Source organism: Capra hircus, chromosome 1 (genome assembly GCF_001704415.2).
Source record: "Capra hircus breed San Clemente chromosome 1, ASM170441v1, whole genome shotgun sequence".
Taxonomy (NCBI): Eukaryota; Metazoa; Chordata; class Mammalia; order Artiodactyla; family Bovidae; genus Capra; species Capra hircus.
The window spans coordinates 81,403,155-81,425,309 of record NC_030808.1 but is presented as its reverse complement, the minus strand read 5'-3'; the positions used below and the strand labels follow the sequence as shown (position 1 = coordinate 81,425,309).

At 37.5% G+C, this 22,155-nt stretch overlaps 1 protein-coding gene across 3 annotated transcripts in view; it reads left to right on the top strand.

Moving 5' to 3' along the window:
* Window positions 1–22,155, top strand: part of MAP3K13 (mitogen-activated protein kinase kinase kinase 13) — a 159,670-nt gene that overhangs the window by 107,943 nt on the left and 29,572 nt on the right. For all 3 annotated transcript variants that reach the window (XM_013963962.2, XM_005675172.3, XM_005675173.3), the window contains 4 exons: window positions 668–1,227; window positions 13,133–13,316; window positions 18,219–18,410; window positions 20,948–21,106. In XM_013963962.2, the coding sequence (XP_013819416.2) occupies window positions 753–1,227; window positions 13,133–13,316; window positions 18,219–18,410; window positions 20,948–21,106 (1,010 nt within the window). In that variant the 5' untranslated portion in view covers window positions 668–752. The remainder of the gene's footprint in view (window positions 1–667; window positions 1,228–13,132; window positions 13,317–18,218; window positions 18,411–20,947; window positions 21,107–22,155) is intronic.

Sequence of the window (22,155 nt, the reverse complement as noted above, 5' to 3'; positions counted from 1 at the left end):
AGGCACTTGCACACTCAGTAGTCTGGTGAGGGCCTGCTTCCTGCTTCATAGACAGCCGTCTTCTCACTATGTTCTCACGTGGCAGCAGAAGCAAAGGAGTTCTCTAGGGTCTTTTTCATAAGGCAGTAACCCCATTCATGAAGGCTCCACTGTCATGACCTAATCACCTCCCAAAGGCCCCCCTGCCAAGTAACATCACAAATGAGTTTCACCATGTAAGTGGAGTGAGGGGAACACAGACATTCACTCTATAGAAGTGTATTGATACAGAATGCTTAGAATATCTTGAAAAACACAACATAAATCCCTCCCAAATCTAACCACCTAGAATTAACAGCTATTAATTCTTTGGATGTGTCCTTCTAGTCGTTTTTTCTTATACATGTGTTTGTGTATCTTTTTAAATAATAAAAATTTTAAATGGCTTATGTTGTATATATTGTTCTAACCTATTTTTTGTATTAATAGTCATGAACATTTTCTCATGTTAGTAAGTACTCTTCTACAACATGATTTTTAACTGCTGCACAGTATTCCATTACGTGGATTAACACCACTGTTTAACCCATCCCCATTGCTTCAGCATTTTTATTGTTATAATCAGAAATGTAGTAGTGTAACTGACTAAAGACAGGGTGATCTCACGTCCTCTTCCTGTTTTCCCCAGGTTCTGAAGCCCCCTCTTACGTCGGAACTCTTCTGTAACGATCCTCTGAGTGTCACCTCAGGACCTCAGGCACACTCATGGCACGATGGCCAACCCTCAGGAGCACCTGAGCTGCTCCTCTTCTCCACATTTACCTTTGAGTGAAAACAAAGCCTTCAATGGACTACAGGATGACCTCGCACCTATGGGGAGCCACGCTTCCCTCAAGCTTCTTAAGGACCAGCAGGAAAAGGGCATGGTGCAAACTGAGCTAGCTGAGGGCACGAACAGCCCCATCACCACAACAGTGTTGACAAGCATAAGTGAGGATTCCAGGGACCAGTTTGAGAACAGCGTTCTGCAGCTAAGGGAACAAGATGAATCGGAGATGGCCATGTCTCATGGGAACAGCAGCACTGTGGGTGGAGAGGGCACAAGTGGAACTGAAGACATCAAGATTCAGTTCAGCAGGTCAGGCAGCGGCAGTGGTGGGTTTCTTGAAGGACTATTTGGATGTTTAAGGCCTGTATGGAATATCATTGGGAAGGCATATTCCACTGATTACAAATTGCAGCAGCAAGGTAAGCAAGATACTTCCTGTGTAAACATACCACCAGCATTAACTGGGTAACCTTTGATAAACTAAAGACCTAGAGGCAAAAGAATACACTAGGTCAGTCCCCTATAGACCTTCTGAATGGAGCAGAGTGACATAGCATTGGTCTTTTTTGGTTGAAGCCCATCCTTTGTGGTTATCCAGTGATGTCCGGAGTAGAGTGTATAGAAGACAATCCAGGACATTGTGAGGAAGAAAATGTTAGCGCTCCTGTTCCTTTTAACTCAGCGTTTTAAATTTCTGTTCTCATGCATGTTTTCACATGTATATTTAGTATTTTAATAAAGTTGTACAGATACATAATTTGTAAATAAATCACATAGCAGGCACATATTCCAAATTTTTTATTAACAGTTTTTTACAGTCAAAAAGTTTGATGGTCACTGGACTAATTCAAAACCAGACAGAAGTGGCATGGTATTGCCTCCAAAGATTACAAGACTGCCTTAGTTAATAGCAAAAAGGAATATTTTAAATTTTATAGTCAAGCTCAGAAAACTCATGTTTTGAGAAAAGAACAAAATATCTAACCATCCTTGAGAAACATTATTATTTCTAGATCCCACAGCTTTTTAAAAAGTAAAATTAAAAAAAAAATAAAAAGTAAAATTGTAACTCCCATCATTGTATAACATGTATATTCATATATTCCAATTCAAGCCTTACCCTTTTTGAAGTAAAGAGAACACATGGCCCTAGTGTTCTTTATAACTTTATTTATATTCTTGAAACAGTTTTTCCTGAGAATAAAAGTAAGATATATAGAGAAAATTTTGAACCTGCAAGTAAGTTCGCCCAAAAAAGTTAAAATAACCTATGCTTCCCCAATCTGAAAATAACCAATGTTAGTGTTTTGGTACATATATTATGTTAGCCTGTATATCTGTGTGTATGTATGCTTTAAAAAAGTCATACTGTTCTGTAACTCCTTTTTATTTCATATTGTGAACCCTTCCCATACCATGAAATATACTTTTCAGCATCATTTTTAATAGCTGCGTAATATTAAATTGTGTGAAGATGTACAATTTAGTACTTGTAATTAAGTAATCCTCTGTTTTTTCCGCTTTGGATGAGAACTCAGGGTTTCCTCTTTTAACAACATTCAAATATAACATAAGCATTGTTAATTATATTGATCAAGTTGAACATTACATACCCTTGATCTTATAACTGGAAGTTTGAACCTTTTCACTGCCTTCATCCAGTTCCCCCTCCCCCACTCTCCACCTTTGGTAACCACAAAACTGATCTCTCTTTCTGTGAGTTTGTTTCTTTTTGAAGTATAACTGACCTACAGCACTATATTAGTTCCTGGTACACATCATAGTGATTTGACAGATGGCAACCCACTTCAGTATTCTTGCCTGGAAAATTCCACGTACAGAGGCATCTGGCTAGCTATAGTCCATGGCGTCTCGAAGAGTCAAACATAACTGAGCACACGTGCACTGTGTGTTTCAGAATGATCACCATGACAGGTCAGGCTACTGTCTGCCACCACACAGAGATATTATATAATTATTGGCTGTGTTCCCCACACTGTACATTTCACACCTGTGACTCATTTATTTCGCCCTAAAAGTTTGTACCTCTTAATCTCCCTCACCTATCGCTCCCCTCCCCTTCTTCCTTCCCTGTGACAACCACCTGTTTGTTCTCTGTATCCATGACTCTGTTTCTATTTTGCTGTGTTTGTTCCTTTGTTTTGCTTTTTAGATTACGCATTTAAGTGAAATCATATAGTATTTGTCTTTCTCCATCTGACTTATTTCACTTGGCATAGGGCCCTGTAGGTCTATCCAGGTTGTCACAAATGGCAAGATTTCATTCTTCTTTATGGCTGAGTAATGTTTGCTTACTCCTTGGAAGGAAAGTTATGACCAACCTAGATAGCATATTGAAAAGCAGAGACACTACTTTGCCAACAAACGTCCGTCTAGTCAAGGCTATGGTTTTTCCTGTGGTCATGTATGGATGTGAGAGTTGGACTGTGAAGAAAGCTGAGTGCTGAAGAATTGATGCTTTTGAACTGTGGTGTTGGAGAAGACTCTTGAGAGTCCCTTGGACTGCAAGGAGATCCAACCAGTCCATTCTAAAGGAGATCAGCCCTGGGTGTTCTTTGGAAGGAATGATGCTAAAGCTGAAACTCCCGTACTTTGGCCACCTCATGCGAAGAGTTGACTCATTGGAAAAGACTGATGCTGGGAGGGATTGGGGGCAGGAGGAAAAGGGGACAACAGAGGATAAGATGGCTGGATGGCATCACCGACTCGATGGACATGAGTCTGAGTGAACTCCGGGAGATGGTGATGGACAGGGAGGCCTGGCATGCTGTGATTCTTGGGGTCGCAAAGAGTTGGACATGACTGAGCGACTGAACTGAACTGAACTAAATATTCTGTTATGTGTGTATGTATGGTTACATATATATGTGTATATATATATGTGTGTGTGTATATATATGTGTATATAAATATATATATATATCACATCTTTTTTTATCTGTTCATCTACTCATGACACTTTGATTGCTTCCAAATCTTGGATATTGTAAATAATGTTGCAATTAATGTAAGGGTGCATGTATCTTTTCTAAAGAGTGGGGTATTTGAGGGATTTGTTTTTAATTTTTAATGCAATTTTTAAAGGATGCTTTCCATTTACAGTTATTACAGAATATTGGTCATATTCACCATATTGTAAATTACGTCCTTGAGCCTATCTTATACCCGGAAGTTTGTACCTCCTATTCTTGCATCCCTATAGTGCCCCTCCAGCTCTCTCCACTGGTAGCCCCTGGTTTGTTCACTATATCTGTGAGTCTGCTTCTTTTTAGTTATATTCATTTGTTTTTTTGTATTTTTTGAAGTCCAAAATATATATGATACCATATAGTATTTGTCTTACCCTATCTGACATATTTCACTTTAGCATAACATCCTCCATGTCTATCCATGTTGCTGCATATGGCATAATTTTGTTCTTTTTATGGCTGAGTAGTATTCCATTGTGTCATATATGTATGTGTGTGTATGTATATATATATGTCAAGTTGTATGGACTGTTTGTATATGATGGATGTTAATATTTGCAAGTATTTTCTCCCATTCAGTAGGTTGTCTTTTTGTTTTGTCAATGGTTTGGCTTTGCTCTGTGAAAGCTTTTAAGTTTAATTAGGTCCCACTTGTTTATTTTTGTTTTTATTTCCTTTACTTTAGGCTCCAAAAAAAACATATTGCTGCAGTTTATGCCACAGAGTGTTCTGTGTGGGATTGCATTCCTCTAGGAATTTTATAAGTCTCTGGTCTTACATTTAGGTCTCTAAGGAGTGTTTTTGTTTTCTTTAGATAAATATCCACGAGTGGAGTTGTTGGGTCATATGGTAATTCTATTTATAGTTCTATTTTTAGTTTTTTGAGGTATCTCCATACTGTTTTCCATAATGGCTGCACCAGTTTGCATTCCCATCGACAGTACACAAAGGCTCCCTTTTCTCTACTCCTGGCCAACCCTTGATGATTAGTGGTGTTGAGCATCTTTTCATGTGCCTGTTGGCCGTTTATATGTCTTCTTTGGATAAATATCTATTCAGCTATCTGTTTATCCTCTGCCTATTTTTTAATCAGGTTTTCTTTTTTATGTTGTTTTGAGTTCTTTGTACATTTTGGATATTAACCCCTTATCAGAATAGTGTTTACAAATATGATCTCCCATTCAGTAGGCTGCCATTTCATTTTATTGTTTCCCTTCACTGTGTAAAAGCTTTTTAGTCTGATATAGTCCCATTTGCTTATTTTTGCTTTTGTTGCTCTTGCCTGAGAAGACATATTCAAAAAAATATTACTAAGATTGATGTGAAAGAACGAACTGCCAATGTTTTCTTCCAGAACTTTTATGGTTTCATAGATCTTACATTTAGGTCTTTCATCCATGTAGCTGTCTAATTTTCCAAACACCATTTATTGAAGAAGCTATCTTTTCCCCATTGTATATTCTTGCCTCCTTTCTTGTACACTAATTGCCCATACAAGTATGGTTTCATTTCTGGGCCCTCTGTGCTGTTCCATTGATATCTGTGCCAGTATTATACTGCTTTGATTACTATAGCTTTGTCTTACAGTCAGAAATCAGGGAGCAGGATACCTCCAGCTTTGTTCTTCTTTCTCAAGATAGTTTTGGATATTGGGTATATTTTGTGTTTCCATACAAATTTTAAGACTATTTGTTCTAGTTCTGTGAAGAATCCATATATATTTTGACACAAATTGCACTGACTCTCTAGACTTCCATGGGAAGTATGGTCATTTTAACATTATTAATTCTTCCAATTCATGAGCATGATATATCTTTCCATCTTTGTGTGTTGTCTTCAATTACTTTCATCCATGTCTTATGGTTTTCAGAGTACATGTCTTTTACCTCCTCAGATGTATTCCTAATATTTTATTTGTTTTGATGCAATTGTAATTGCATCACATTGTTTTCTTTACTTCCTTTTCTGATTGTTGATTGTTAGTGTATAGAAATGTAACATCTTTCTGTATATTAATTTTGTATCCTGAAACTTTTCCAGATTCATTGGTAACTTCTATTACAATCTTCTCATTTGACAGTTTGTTTACTATTTTCAGTGGTTATAAGCCACGCTGCAGTGAATATAGCATTGAAACATATACATTACCATATGTAAAATTAGATAGCCAGTTGAAATTTACTGTATGATACAGGGAGTTCAAATCTGGTGCTCTGTGACAACGTAAATGGGTGAGATGAGGTGAGAGATGGGAGGGAGATCCAGGAGGGAGGGGATATATGTATACTTGTGGCTGATTCATGCTGATATATGGCAGAAACCAACACAGTATTGTAAAGCAATTATCCTCCAATTAAAAATGAAAAAAAAAAATGAAGTCTACAAAACAAACGCTAGAGAGGGTGTGGAGAAAAGGGAACTCTCCTACACAGTTGGTGGGAATATAAATTGGTACAGCCACTGTGGAAAACAGTATGGAGATTCCTCAAGAAACTAAAAATAGAATTACTGTTCAGTTCAGTTCGGTCGCTCAGTCGTGTCCAACTCTTTGCAACCCCATGAATCGCAGCACGCCAGGCCTCCCTGTCCATCACCAACTCCCGGAGTTCACTCAGACTCATGTCCATCGAGTCGATGATGCCATCCAGCCGTCTCATCCTGGGTCGTCCCCTTCTCCTCCTGCCCCCAATCCCTCCCAGCATCAGAGTCTTTTCCAATGAGTCAACTCTTCGCATGAGGTGGCCAAAGTACTGGAGTTTCAGCTTTAGCATCATTCCTTCCGAAGAACACCCAGGGCTGACCTCCTTTAGAATGGACTGGTTGGATCTCCTTGCAGTCCAAGGGACTCTCAAGAGTCTTCTCCAACACCACAATTCAAAAGCATCAATTCTTCGGTGCTCAGACTTCTTCACAGTCCAACTCTCACATCCATACACGACCACAGGAAAAACCATAGCCTTGACTAGACGGACCTTAGTCGGCAAAGTAATGTCTCTGCTTTTGAATATGCTATCTAGGTTGGTCATAACTTTTCTTCCAAGAAGTAAGCATCTTTTAATTTCATGGCTGCAATCACCATTTGCAGTGATTTTGGAGCCCCAAAAAATAAAGTCTGACACTGTTTCCACTGTTTCCCCATCTATTTCCCATGAAGTGATGGGACTGGATGCCATGATCTTCGTTTTCTGAATGTTGAGCTTTAAGCCAACTTTTTCACTCTCCTCTTTCACTTTCATCAAGAGGCTTTTTAGTTCCTCTTCGCTTTCTGCCATAAGGGTATAACCCAGCAATTCTACTCCTGGGCAAAACTATAATTGGAAAACATACATGCACCCCTGTGTTCATAGCAGTGCTATTCACAGTGGCCAAGACATGGAAACAACCTAAGTGCCCATCAACAGAATAACGGGTAAAGACGTGGCACATATATATCTCAGAATACTACTCACTCATTTAAAAAATGACATAATGCCAATGAAGTATTACTCAATCATAAAAAAGAACAAAACACCATTTGCAGCAGCATGGATGCAAGTAGAGATTATCATGCTGAGTGAAGTAAGTTAGAAAGAGAAAGACAAATACCGTAAGATAATCACCTTTGTGTGGAATCTAAAATATGGCATAAATGAACCTATCTACAAAACAGAAACAGACTCACAGACACAGAAAACAGACTTGTGGTTGCCAAGGAGGGGGTTGTAGGGAGGGATGAACTGGAAATTTGGGGTTAGTAGATGTAAACTATGACATATGTCAATAGAATGGATAGCAACAAGGTTCTACTGTATAGCACAGGGAACTGTATTCCATTTCCTGGGATAAACTATAATGGGAAAGAATATGGAAAAGATGTGTATATATGTATAGGGTTAGGGTCCCATATATATATATACACACATACGCGTATGAAACTGAATCATTTTGCTATACAGCAGGAATTAACACATTATAAATCAACTCTACATTTAAAAAAAATTAACTCTGAAATGCTTTCTCTTAAACTGATACCAGCCTCTTCATCTGTACCCCTTCTCCATAGGTATATCGGGGTTTACCTGTAAATCTGTCAATTCCTGATATGTGTTCCAGGATTTGTCAACCATAGCATTCTTTCTCAGTCCATAGATGGTGTCTGTCTTTCTCTCTCTTTCGTACATACTCCTTGCCTTGCACATTCTACCCTCTTGTTACCTCTATGATCTTAAGGTTACAAGGAAATTAAAAAGCTGTTCCTTGTCACGTGGAGATTGGGGACTCCTATGTAAAACAGTATTTTTGTTTTAAAAATTGGGAATAATGCAAATACATACAAGTATTAGTTGCTCAGTCGTATCCGACTCTGTGTGACCCCATGGACTGTAGCCCACCAGGCTCCTCTCTCCATGGAATTATCCAGGCAAGAATACTGGAGTGTGTTGCCAAAACTGGGAATAAAGACAAACCCAAAGAGGAAAATAAAAGTCACTTGTCATCCCACAGCCCAGAGATAACCACCCTTAATTTATTATTTTTCTGAAGTTCTTTCTTCTCTGCTTAGACACAAAACCTACTAATATCTGCTTATATGACAAACTCATTTGGTTTTTAGGGTCATAACTTGTCCAGTCTAATAATTATTTTGGTGGAAATGTGAAGATCTCAGGATCCAAATGCAACATTGAGGTTCAGACTCATAAAGAAGGCTAACAGACACATCCTATGTCTGTTAAAGGAGCCTTTAAAATTTTTTTATTGTTATATAACCTTGTAGGGAGAAGGAAGTGGCAACCCACTCCAGTGTCCTTGCCTGGAAAATCCCATAGATGGAGGAGCCTGGTAGGCTGCACTCCATGGGGTCGCAAAGAGTCCGACACGTCATGCATTGGAGAAGGAAATGACAGCCCACTCTAGTGTTCTTGCCTGGAGAATCCCAGGAATGGAGGAGCCTGGTCAGCTGCCATCTATGGGGTCACACAGACTCTGACACGACTGAAGCAACTTACCAGCAGCAGCACCACCATATAACCTTGTATTTAATTTTTCTTCTAATTGATTGTGTGACCTTCAGAAAGGCTTATTTCAGGAACAAATAAGAAACATGCTTGGTCAGTTTTAAACTTATAAGGTTACAGCAGCTGCCCAGATCTTCAGCAAATGACAGGGTATCCTACTGTGAGCGGGTGTTGCTGTGGGTTGTACAACAGATTCACCAGCCTAAGTGTATTTTTTCTCGTATCAGCTCCAGGATCAGGGAGCTAATCTTTAATCCTGGATTACAGTCAACCAAAGGCTAGTAGTACATATAACAGATGTGTCCCTGCATTTGGTATTATGAGGAAAGTTCACTCGATTAAAAAAGTTTTAATGATATCTTCATCTCCCATTTAGTATATTGGTGGTTAAGTGCAAATAAGGTAGTATGTAGAATTGAAATTTTTCAATGCCAAATTTTTCCCAGTCTCAGAACAAGTATTGTTATAGACTTGTCTAGATAAACAAAGGAGAACTTATATGTTAAAGTGAGTGGGCTTGTGGCTTTTTCTTAGCCCTAGGGATCATGATGGGTATTGGAATTAAGATTGTAGTCATAGTGATGAATCAGAATGAAGATAAAAGCTGGGGAAGAGTACCAATGGGACAGATATAAAAGCAGTGGAGAGTCTGGGACCAGCCCTGGAGGGAGCCCAGCCGGTTTCCAGCATAATGAGGTTAGTTATCTTGCTTCTCAGTGATGCAGACCCCCAGCTTGTGCAGTCTTGTTGCTGACATTCTTTTTGCTGCCATTTTCCTGTTCCTTGGCTCCCTACTAGGTATTGATCAGGACATTGGAATGGGACAGAGAGAACAAAATGCCGTGAATCAGTTTCCCTTCTGGGAATCAGCTCTAGTAGAAACAATTGACAGAAAGGTGGTTGAAGTATTACTTTACACTCTGTGTTCCTGAATTACCAGTACTGTCCCCTTTATTTTTCCATGGATAATTAAGATTTGGTTGAGCATAGATGAATTAACACAGGTATGAGCTACTGTTGGTCAAGAAAATTTTTGTTATTTATTATAAATTCAACCTTTGATATTTGAGTGCCAAATATTTTTATCATTTATATTTCTTTTATTTTATAATTGAAGTATAGTTAATTTACAATATTATATTAGTTTCAGGTGTACAACATAGTAATTCAGCATTTTTATATATTTATTTAAAGTTGTTATAAAATATTGGCTATATTCCTTGTGCTGTACAATATATCCTTGTAGCTTATTTGCTTTATACATAGTAGTTTGTGCCACTTAATCCCCTACCCATATCCTGCTCCTCCCTCTTATCATTTGTATTTTAATAATTCGTTTTTTTATTGTATAAAAATACCAAATAATAGGATTATTTATAAAATATATAGTAAGTTACAATATAAACATTATAAAATGATGTAAAAAGAAAGGATTATTTAACAAATTTTTTAAAATCACTAAATAACAATATGAAAAAATTAGTTTGCATTACATCCTGCAACAAATTAAGCTTCAGATGCAAAGGTTAAGCTTAAAAAATCAACTATAGATCACTCTTAGAAGATAGATTAGACAGTGGAAGAAATCACAAAGCAAATTACAGGCGACTATAAAAGTATTTTGTTTAAAACATGAAATTAAAAGAAAAATGCTTTGTAAGAAGTCTCTTCATATGTATCAAATAGAAAGCTGCTTCAAGTTTATGAGAACTGCAAACCCAAGTAAATAAATGGACAAGGGGTAAATTTGATAATTCATACAAAGAAGATGTATTAAACAAATGTGGAAAAAACATTCTACATCACTTGCAATTAAAATAATACACACTTATAAAACACTGTTTTATACCTAATTAAATTAGCACCAAAAAATAATTGGCAATAGTCATTGCTGGCAAAGTTGTAGTAAAAGAGACTCATGCTTTACTAATGTCAGCAAAAACTAGCAAAATTCTTTTGGATAGCAATTTGGAATGTATAGCAAGAACCAGGAAGTTATACTCTTTAATGTAAGGATTGAATTTGAGGAATAATATAAAGAGAGAAAGAAGTATCAAATTTAAATTAGCAAACAAAAAAATAGAGACACTTAAGTACTGTGAAAGGTAAGAGGATACAGTAAACAGCTGTTAATCTTATAAATAAAAACTGTAAATATATGGGGAATACATAATACATGAAAAAATTGTACATCACATACACTCTTACATAGCTATATGCATATAAACAAAGACAAATAAAATGAGAACAGAATATGGGTTGGGATTTCAGATAAAATATATGCTTTTCTGTTTCTTTCTAGAATTTTCTAATGTTTTCTAGTACTAAACAGTAAATAAAGATTGAGTAAGTAGAGAAAAACAGCTAAAGATTGTCTAATTTTAGTAATTACGTATTAAAAATTAGAGTAACCTGAATTTTTATAGAGTTATTTGGAAAAATATTGCCCAGTTATGCTCTTGCTCAAAATCCAGTGCTAGTACTTAGCCCCAAGAATGGTCAAAATGACACTGTGCTCAGTTCTTTACTGGACCACTAATGAGGAACTCTTTCAGTATACATGGGTCCCATGTGTACCACATGAATAAGCCTGTGAGGATGAAAACTCTTAGACGCCATAAAGATAACTAAAGCAGTCAAGACTGTAACTTACTGTTTCCACCCAAATTTTACTTGGTATTGTTTGTTCCTTTGGTGATTTCATATTTGTGAGCTATTTGTGTTTTAGAGAGGTTTGTTTTTGCAGAGCATCTATTCAGTTTCAGTAGAGCAGAAACCTTTAATGCTGGTCATACCAGAAGCATGGGCCAAATGCCCATGCTATTAATCTCCCTCACTGTAATTTTTTCTGCACTATGTAGTATTATATTTGGAAGGTCATGTTTAACCATTGTAACAAGAAAACACATCTTATTAAGAATCTATGGAATTTCTTTTCTCTCGAAGTAGAGAAAACTAGAAAAGAGAGAAATGTAGTTCCCTTCCACTCTCTGCTTTTGCTTCATCAACATAGTAGTGAGTTGATTTGCTTTCAAGACCAGAATATCTTCAAAGCTGATTCAACACTACTTGGTTCAGTGTTCTGCAAACTGTAGCCTTTAAGTGACTGGTGATCTGGCAAGAATCTCTCATAACCTTTAACATTGTCATCATCTCCTCACTTCACGGGGCTCCTAGCTCTTTGATGTTCATTTCTGTCCAGTGTAGCGATAATGCACTGGCAGAAAGGATAATCAGTGGATTATAGTCTTCTTTCAAGTTTCATGAAATTAAAGCACATATTGATTGAATTTTTGATCTATTTTAAATAGTATTTTATTCACTATAAAAGTAATATATGCTGAAAGTTACAGTATTGTAAATCAACTCTGCTTCAATAAAATAAAAGTAATACAGGCTTATAGTTTACAGTTTTTAATACAGAAAAGGATAAATGATATAACATGAATCATCAATAATGCCACCACTTAGAAATGACCCCTGTTACATTTTTGGTGCAAACAGAAATTAAACTTTAAGAGAAACTGGCAAATACTGCATCTATATGTATAAATTTATCAAGACTAATAAATGACCCTCTCTTTCAGTTACTTCATGGGAGGAAACGTGGTATAGCAGAAAAAACACTGTCCCTGGACTCAAGCCAGTTCCAAGGTCCTTGGCCCTGTTTTGCCACTTACCAATTTTGACTTTCAGTTGTTTAAGGCCTGGTTACCCTTTGCCTTAGTTTTCTCATATTTAAGTAACCGTAATATGGCCAGACTTGTAGGATTATTGTAAGAATTAAACATATGACAGACCTAAAACACTCTGCTAGTGTCTGGCATATAGTAAGTACTAAATAAAAGGTAAATACTAATTTAATTGTTATACATCGTTAGGTCCTCGGGAGAGTATCACTGAAAATGCATTCAACCAGGATTAATTGGGCACCTGCACTAGAATTCAGAGAGGAATAAAGCCACACTTGTAATGGGTAATAAGGTAGGGATAATGACGTAGAATACAGAAGGGTGAACTGACTGAACAAGCAAGCTTCAAGGGAGGAGGTGGGGCTGTGGGAGTGGCAGGATATGTTTTGTCCGGAGGCAATTATATTGGAGATTTCCCATCTGCAGGATTTCACTGGTTAAAATCTATACAAACTAATACATAGGAATATCTCTATGATATCAAGACCCATAGAAAAGTTCCGTCTTTTAGCAAGTTACCAGGTGAGAGACAAAAGTTGAGGTCATTCTGGGTGATGGTGAAATTGGTCCCTGCAGAGTGGCCTTGTAGAATGGCCCCTGAGCAGATTCCAGGATCTCCTTATGCTTGTTTCTCACTTGTGTGCCTAGATACTTGGGAAGTGCCATTTGAGGAGATCTCAGAGCTGCAGTGGCTGGGTAGTGGAGCCCAGGGAGCTGTCTTCTTGGGCAAGTTCCGAGCGGAGGAGGTGGCCATCAAGAAAGTGAGAGAACAGAATGAGACGGATATCAAGCATTTGAGGAAGTTGAAGCACCCTAACATCATCGCTTTCAAGTAGGTCAAGGCTTTTTTTTTTTTTTTTTTAAGTAATAGATTTTCTTTCCCTCAGAACATACATGTAAGTTCCTGACTTAAAAGACGTGTTAAGAATACTCTACAGACTTAGCAATATGCTAGGTGCTTTGGGAGGATACCAAGGAACTATTATACTAGAATCATGTTTTTGAGAATTTGATAGTCTAATAGCTCTTTTTGCCAGAGCACACAGTGCTTGGAAGGGAGGGAGATACATGGGACAGAGAGGGAGAAGGTGAACTCCTGCCATGCAGTCAGATCTGCTGAATCAATGTAATTTATCCATAGCATAACAGAGGCCTCTTCAAGATAACCTGAACACCTTCAAGTTCAATTAAGAAAACAAAGCTAGCATCTGAAGTGATCAGCGGATAATTAGTTCCTTGTAAATAGAGGTGTATTTTCTTATTAGTTTCCATTAGTGTCTCCTCTGAAATATTAACTTGTAGTAACAGGCACCTTCAGAATATTTCTCCCTAAAAAAAATAAAATTAAAAAAAAAAAAGAATATTTCTCCCTGCCTCAGCTTTTGCCAGATTCCTTTTCAAGGAATGCCAAAACTGGCTTTCTAAATCTAATAATAGAATTCGTGATTACAGTAAGTCAAATGATACATTTATTTCACAAAGTGGTTGTTTTCAAAGAAAGTGTGAACATACCTTTCTAGTTTAGACCCTCATTTTCCTAGTGTTGACTGGGATCCTCAGAGGCAAATTTGTGGAAGGCACAGGATTTGATCGTGTCAAGAGAATATGTGCTTTATGGGCTTCCCCTGTGGCTCAGCTGGTAAAGAATTCGCCTGCACTGCAGGAGACCTGGGTTCGATCCGTGGGTTGGGAGGATCCCCCCGGAGGAGGGAAAGGCTACCCACTCCATATTCTGGCCTGAAGAATCCCATGGACTGTATAGCCCATGGGGTCGCAAAGAGTTGGACATGCCCGAGCAACTTGCACTTCACTTCAGTTCCCTTTCAAGAGGACATGTGTACGCTCTTCTGCCTGTACCTTTCCCTTGAGCTCCTTCTCTTTCCAGCGCTGAAAATTCCTAGGCTTGAACAAACGAATGATGTGTGGCTTAAGAGGAAGAAAGGTGACGAATGGGAAAGAAAACCTTTAGGAAGGATGAAAGGTTAGAAATTGGAGCCTCTTGGTATATTTTTATGTAATATATATTGAGTTTATATATAGGCAAATAATATGACCAATGAGGCTATAGCTAAAAAGTGGACTAACTTAAAATTCCCCTTCCCTAACCTGAGAGGGACTTCTTCCAGCCCCTCAAGAGGGATCCTTTCCTTAAGAAAACTCTCCTTATAAAGTTAAACATGTCATGCAACAATTTCTAATTGGAATCATATCCCCAAAGCAAGGAATAAAAATCTTGGGTACAGGTTTTGTAAAATGGATTTAGATGTGTGTTAAGGTTGAATTTTGATTCCCAAACAACACCCCTTATGGAAAGGGAAAGAAGTGTGAAAAGAAAAGAAGCTGTGTCAACTGGGATACTAAATGGAGTCTTTGGATTCATTTCCTTGTAGAAGGAACATCCCTGCAGAGGACATGGAGAGAACTTCAGTTGCTATAGTGATTCTATTATTGGTTGCCCTAGGAGGGCCAGGAGGATGTGAGAGTAAAACAAAGTACTATGGAGACCAATCATAATCCTTCCCAAGATGATAAGTTTCACAAGACAATGGGTGGAGAAACTCCCTTCTTTCCTTCATTTTACTTCACTGAGAGGATCATCATTATAGCATGGTATACCCTCATAAGTGGAAGGAAGAGCCTTTTACTTAACTAAATTTTAAGCTTAAATCACAGGGTTTGAGACATAGAATATTCTATGGATGAGCATGGCTTTTTGGCCTCCTGAAGTGAACTAGGCTGTGAGTCTCAGGCCTGAAGGCTTTCTAGCAGGATGTTGTGGATAACTGAAAGTAGAAATGAGTCCTCAGAAGGCGAGTGTGAGAAGCTGGATTTTTTCCTCTTTTCTTTTGTTTCTTCCTTTTTACTCAGGGTCTTTTCCCCACCTTACCCTCTGACCCTCCCACCGGCATGTGCAGTTTTCAGCATTGTGGATAAGGATTGCTTTATTGGTGTCCAACTCTTTAGGCTGAAGATGCTTGAAGGTCTTTACCTCTACATGGGAAACAATAGTGAGACTGTGTCCCTGGCCCATTACACCAGGCTCTTGAGGCATTGTGCAGTGTTGTGTTTGCAGCCGTCTGTGCCATTGTGTTGCCTGGCCAGTGAATCACTCAGGAGTGTCTGGAAGATATCAAAGCGTGATTAGATGTTAGTACGTCTCTCTGGATACTGATTTCTGTACTTTCAGCTTCTTTTGAAGTTAGCAGAAACCATGCACAGAAGGGAAGTGCAAGTAAATAATGTGATATTCTCTTTTTCTTCTAATTTTTTAAGCAATCTTTTAAGAAAACCCAACCTGCCTGTTTCTAATGGAATTGGGTGCCAAAGGGAAGAAAAGGTGGCAATTAGAAGTGATTATAAAGCTGTTATTTATAGCTACTAAGAAGCCTTGTCATAGTACAGGGCTGATGGAATGATTGCTTCTCATTTGTCAGTCAAGAAAGATGAAAAGTATATAGTATGACGATGTTTGTCTGACAAGCTAAACATAATTGAATAGGATGCTGAGTAGTTTCAAACAAATATTTGCTTTGTTGTTCTTAAGCGCATTACATTATGTCTGCCCTTACTCATCATTTCTCTGTAGTAAAAACTCAATTGTCTATTTGTAGTTGCCGTATACTTGTGCTCCACTGAGGTTTCCTGAAAGTCAAGTAACAGAAACTTGAAAAAAATTTTTTCTTTAAAAATCAAGACGAGCATCTTCTTTGGTGGGCCAGTGGTTAAGAATCCGACTGCTAATGCAGGGAACACGGGTTCAATCTCTGGTCAGGGAAGATCCGACATGTCATGGGGCAGCTAAGCCTGTGCACCGCAACTTCTGAGCCTGCGCTCTCTGCAACAAGAGAAGCCACACTGCAAGGACGCCCCCGCTCACAGCAGCTAGAGAGAGCCCAAATGCAGCAACAAAGAGCCAGTGCAGCCAAAAATAATAATTCTTTTAATCAAGATAAGAATTCTGGGGGGCTTAGAAAATGATAGGAAAGTAATAGAAATAGCTTTGTGGCATTTGACAGGCACATCAAGGCAGGGAAAATGAAAACTAATTATACTTCTTCATAACCTGCCATTGTTTTAAGACTTTCACAAGCCACTGCTTCTAAATTCTTTTACCACTTATGGCAGCCTAAGACATAGGACATGAATTGGTAGCTGGTTGAGGACTTTAGCTGGGAGTCTGGTAGGTAGAATAATGATATTCTTTTGGAGGAGGGCATACATATCATTAAGAGATAAGACACAGAGAATTGCTCATGGTAATTTTTTTTTTATCGTATTTTCAGAACAAAACTGTGAAGTAAAGTTTATATGATTTTCCCACTTTTATAAGATAACAGTATTAATATAAGAATCCCCAGTATGCTTGTCTATACAGACTTTAACGAACTTTAAGAAAGGAGGCTGTGTAGTGTAGTGAGTGGAAAGCACATGACCTTTGAAGTTAGACAGACTGGATTGAAATCCGAGCTCTGTCATGTTTAGCTGTATGATCTAGTCAGTTTTCCTCTCTAAGCCTTAGCCTGTAGAAATGGAAAAGATAGTATCTATCGTGCAATGATTTGGAGCAGATTAAACAAGGCACTTAACTAACACGTAAGCATACCTGACACACGGAAGATGTTCTTTTGTGTTGTTATGCTTCCTCCTACCCCTCGCTTCTGCACCTGTTTGTGCAAAGGCTTTATCAGCAAAGAATGTTCAGGTGAAGTTAAGAAATTTTTGTCAAGAACTTGCTGTGAACTTCCAAGCCATGTGATAGGAAGAAAAGAACTTGAAGACTTTTTCCTTCTAGGAGCTGATAATCTGTAGAGGGAGAGAAAAATAGTATATAAAAAATTAATTGTAGCATAGGAAATTAGAGAAGAGAAAGATTTTTTAGACTGGAATAATCAGGAAAGTCTTCATAGAAGATGTAGGAATTAATGAAAATAGAGGCTGCATAGGTATATAATAGAATGTGTGACATTATTTTTATTCTAAACAGAAATGCTTTTCAGATACTTATAATACAGAACATTGATTCTTTTGGTATTCAGTCTAATTATCTTAAATTTGAGTATTTTAAAATTCAACAAATTTAATGGTAAAAATAGAAATATTTTACTTGAATTCTCTCTATACATTATATATAAAACTTCCATTTAATTTTTAAGGGAAGATACTTAAATTATTCTTAATCTAAAAGAACGGTGTCCAGCCTACACAAGTCTCAGAGAAAGATGCTCTTTGTTTTAGAATGACAAGGTCCCACAGAAAAAGCACCGATACAGCATAGCATATAGATACCTGAGGGCTTCCCAGGTGGCACAGCAGCAGAGAATCCACCTGCAGTGCAGGAGGCACAAGTTCAGTCCCTGAATCAGGAATATCCCTTGGAGAAGGAAGTGGCAACACTCCAGTGTCCTTGCCTGGGAAATCCCATGGACAGAGGAGCCTAGCAGGCTTCAGCCCATGGGGTTGCAAAAGAGTTGGACACAACTTAGCGACTAAACAACAATAGATATCTGAAGTGAACAAAACAAACTAAAATTGTCTATGTGCTAACAAAGAAACATGTAGACTACAGGAATTTAAATGGTAATTTAAGAATCGGGATATATATGCATTTTATAAATAATTTGGATAGAAAACCTGTCTTTATTAAATTTATTAAATATTTTTAAAGTATGAATATGTATACATGTATGTTTATGTGATCTGTGTGTTCATATATATGTCTGTGTTTTCTTGAAAGGGGTGTTTGTACTCAGGCCCCATGTTACTGTATCATCATGGAATACTGTGCCCATGGACAACTCTATGAGGTTTTGCGAGCTGGCAGGAAAATCACACCTCGATTGCTAGTAGACTGGTCCACGGGAATTGCAAGTGGAATGAATTATTTGCACCTTCATAAAATTATTCATCGTGATCTCAAATCACCTAAGTGAGTTCTGGAGCTAACTTTTCAGTCATTTTCTTTTATTGTTTTGAAATATGGAATTTTATCAATCATAATGAAGCTTTTAGACTATTTTCAGTTCAATTTAAATAAGCAGAGTGGATATCTCTATTTGCGTATTTTGGAGAGTGTTATTAACCTCCTTACTTACCTATATGGCAGATATGTCCAGGCACCTGTGTGGTTTTCCCTTTTTGTTGCTTTGCAATTGTACAACTATGAAACAAATTACATTATTAACCAGAGAATTCACTTTCCATCATCTCAGATAATGAATGCCAGACTTTCCCACTGGAAGACTTGTTTTCCTAGTGTGTTTCCCCCAGAAAACCAATTTTCCAAAACTGAGTTTCAGAAATATATACAACAGAATAAAAATAGATTAAAAAATAAACCAGAGGCAAAGAGAAAGTGAAAACATTAACTAAAGCTTGTCCACAAAATGTATGCCATAAGTTTCTGTACAGTCACTACAAGTGGATTACGAATTTGGCTTTGAGCTTCCTAGAATCTAAGCAAAGAAGTAAACAAGTAAAGTTCCACAGTGTCCATTAAACAATATAAATTGGTTATTTAAGAGAAGCAGAGCTGTTTCTAGTAATCTTTGTTTTCAGAATGATTCTTTGGTTGCCAATAACCCACTTTAAGAGGAATGCTTATTCAAGTTTCCCAAAGTGCATGAAGAAAGGAAAGAAACTGATTAAGTAGTACATTTCAATGTGGCTACTATTTTTATACATTATTTTCATTATTTTCCATCACATTTTGTTTAGAGAAGCAGAAAAGAATCTTTTACTAAAACGTTTTTGCATAGTGCTTTCATGATTTACAACATTTAAAAATACTTAATCATATCTGCTTTAAGAGATGTAATAAGTATCATTATTCTTATTTTATGTAAGATAATCCAGAGCTCAGAGCCCAAAGTCATGGAGGTAGTGCTTGAACCCAGAACTTAGATCCTTCCTTGTCCTGATAAGATGAGGGATCCACAGTGAGTCCTGCCCCTACTCCATGGGAGATACAAAATCTGTCCTTGATTATCAATTGTAAAGCAGCTCTAGTTTATCACTGTTAATGTCAACAATGTTTATTACAGTCCTTAGCTCACTAAAAACCTCCTTGCTTTCCTTACACAAAAACGTTATTATAGTATTCATTCCTTCTGTTCACATTTTTAACACAATCTGTTGTTTCTGTCATCCACTGCATACATAGAAAGCGCACAAGATACCTTGCCGAAGGCCTGTTTGAATGGCCTCCTTCTTAATCAGCTTGTTCTCCTTAAGAATTCCTCCCTCTTATATTAGGGGATTCTCTGGCTCTTCAGTGGTTAGGACTCAGCGCTTTTCAGTGGTTAGGCCACTCACTGCTGTGGCCCAGGTTCAAGCTGTGTGGATTGCCCCCGACCCCAAAACAAAAGACTTACTGTTCAGATTATTTCTCTATATCATTAAGCCTCTGAACCCCTAACTCCTTAACACTCTAATGTTCTAAACAGGCTATTTCAAGTGAATTCAGGCAGTGTCTGAGGGTGCTAGCACTCTGGGCTTGACTGGCACTGGATTATACTCTGAGGCTAGCAAAAGCAGTTTGCCCCAGGCCACATCCCAGATCACTATTATAACAAGTAAAATGTGTAACAAATTATATAAGTAAGAAATTATAACAAGTAAAATATTCTATGCATGACTTATGTAGAATCTGTGCTTAAATTTATTCCTGCTTTTCCTTAGCAACATTAACAGAATCCCAGCATACTTACTTGCCTTTTAGATTAATGAATCCTGTGTGTCATGGTTCCATGCATGATTTTAGTTGGCCATTATTTAAACAGTGTTTTAAAAAAAGTGTTTTTCCCACTGGATTGTCTGAGACTGGCAAGGATGAGAATCAATGTTTATTGAGATTGGTGCTTTACATTGCTTATCTCATTTAATTCAAATGAAAATTTTATGAGATCATTAATTACAGACTCGTAATGCCTTATCCAAAACTCCTGAAGTCAGATGATTTCAGAAGGTAGCATAGGGCATTACATTACACCCCCAGCAAAGTCTGGGGCAACACCCTATAATCATACACATTCATAAATCCATGGCAAAGCCTTTGATAGTCACACAAAATGGGATAAGTAAATTGAGTTTGTTTTATACTTATGAGAAAATATTTATAAACCATTTCCAGAGATGTTTGAATTGTGAATAAGATACTGTGACCTGAACTGTCTCTATCTTACAGATGAGAAAACTGGCTTAGAAGAATTAAGTAATTGGCAAAGGTCACACAGTTAGCAAGTGGTAGAGGAAGGATAAAACCAGGTGTAGCAAGCCCAGTATGCTGCGCTGCTCACAAGCGTAAATGATGCTGCTCCTGGTGGGTAGCTAAGGCCGCAGTAGTACTGGAACTGGAGAGCTGAGTTCTGCAACGTAGGAGGCAGCGAACAAAATCTTCAGTTGCCAGTTAGTCATGATTTTCATTAGTACTAACGCTCTGAATCCTTTCTTTATTTCTTTTTAAAGTGTTTTAGTGACTCACACAGATGCAGTAAAAATTTCAGATTTTGGTACATCTAAGGAACTCAGTGATAAGAGTACCAAGATGTCCTTCGCTGGCACTGTCGCCTGGATGGCACCAGAAGTGATACGGAATGAACCTGTCTCTGAAAAGGTCGATATATGGTGAGTGGTGCCATCTGTCCCAACCAAAAAGCCTGTTCCCACTTTCACCCTATTAGCACTTCCTCTTTCAACACCTCTCCTCACCCAAAATACTCTTTAGTATTACTCAGTTCTAGTTGATCTCAGTCTCATGTAACCCAAGGTACTACCCAGTGTGATGACACTTGGTAAGAAGGATTGGGAGAGGAGGAATTGGGGTGAGTATCCACTCAGTGAATCATCAGTTTTGGGGGTTCATCAAGAGAAAATGCTGAACTTTCTGGAAAACTAACCAATACAGTATTGTAAAGCAAAATAAAGTAAAAATAAAAATTTTTAAAAATTCAAATAAATAAATAAAAATAAAACCAGCTTGAACATCAATAAATAAATAAATAAAAGTTTACTTCAAATAGCCATTTAGTGTAAAAGTCTTTCTGAAATATATTACATAATTCTTTCCTTCTTGAATAAAACATGGTAAATGAAGTTTACTTATTCTCAGACCATCATCAGGTGTATTAGTGATGTACTTTGCTGCAATACAGTTACATGCTTTGAGGTATACGGGACTATTTGCCCTTTTATTAAACAGTCCTGATAGACTATGCTTTTTGCAGGGGGGGGAACAGGAAGAGGTATTCATCTTTATTTTCTTTTCCTCTGAAGTTCCAAATCTCTGCTATTAACAGTATATTTTCCTGTAGTTGCTTTTCTTCCATTCTTAAAATTGGTGACTAGTAACTTTTAGACTTAAAACCAAAATAATAGCCTATATTAAAACTGGCTATAATTTTAAAGTAAATAAGATAAAGTAGAAATGTGAGATCATTTGTAATTTGGGTAATTATTACCAAAGTGTCCTCATTAGGGATTTCATCAATTTATGTTCCCAACAGAAATGTATAAGAGAGTTTTTTCAGGCTCACCAACAAAATGTGTTCCACTTTGGGATCTTCTGCCAACCATATAGGTAAAAACAAATGGTGTCCTAGGTGCAGTTTTAATTTGCATATCTCTTCTTATAATTAAGGTTGTACTTTTTTCATATATTTACACACCCATTTGTA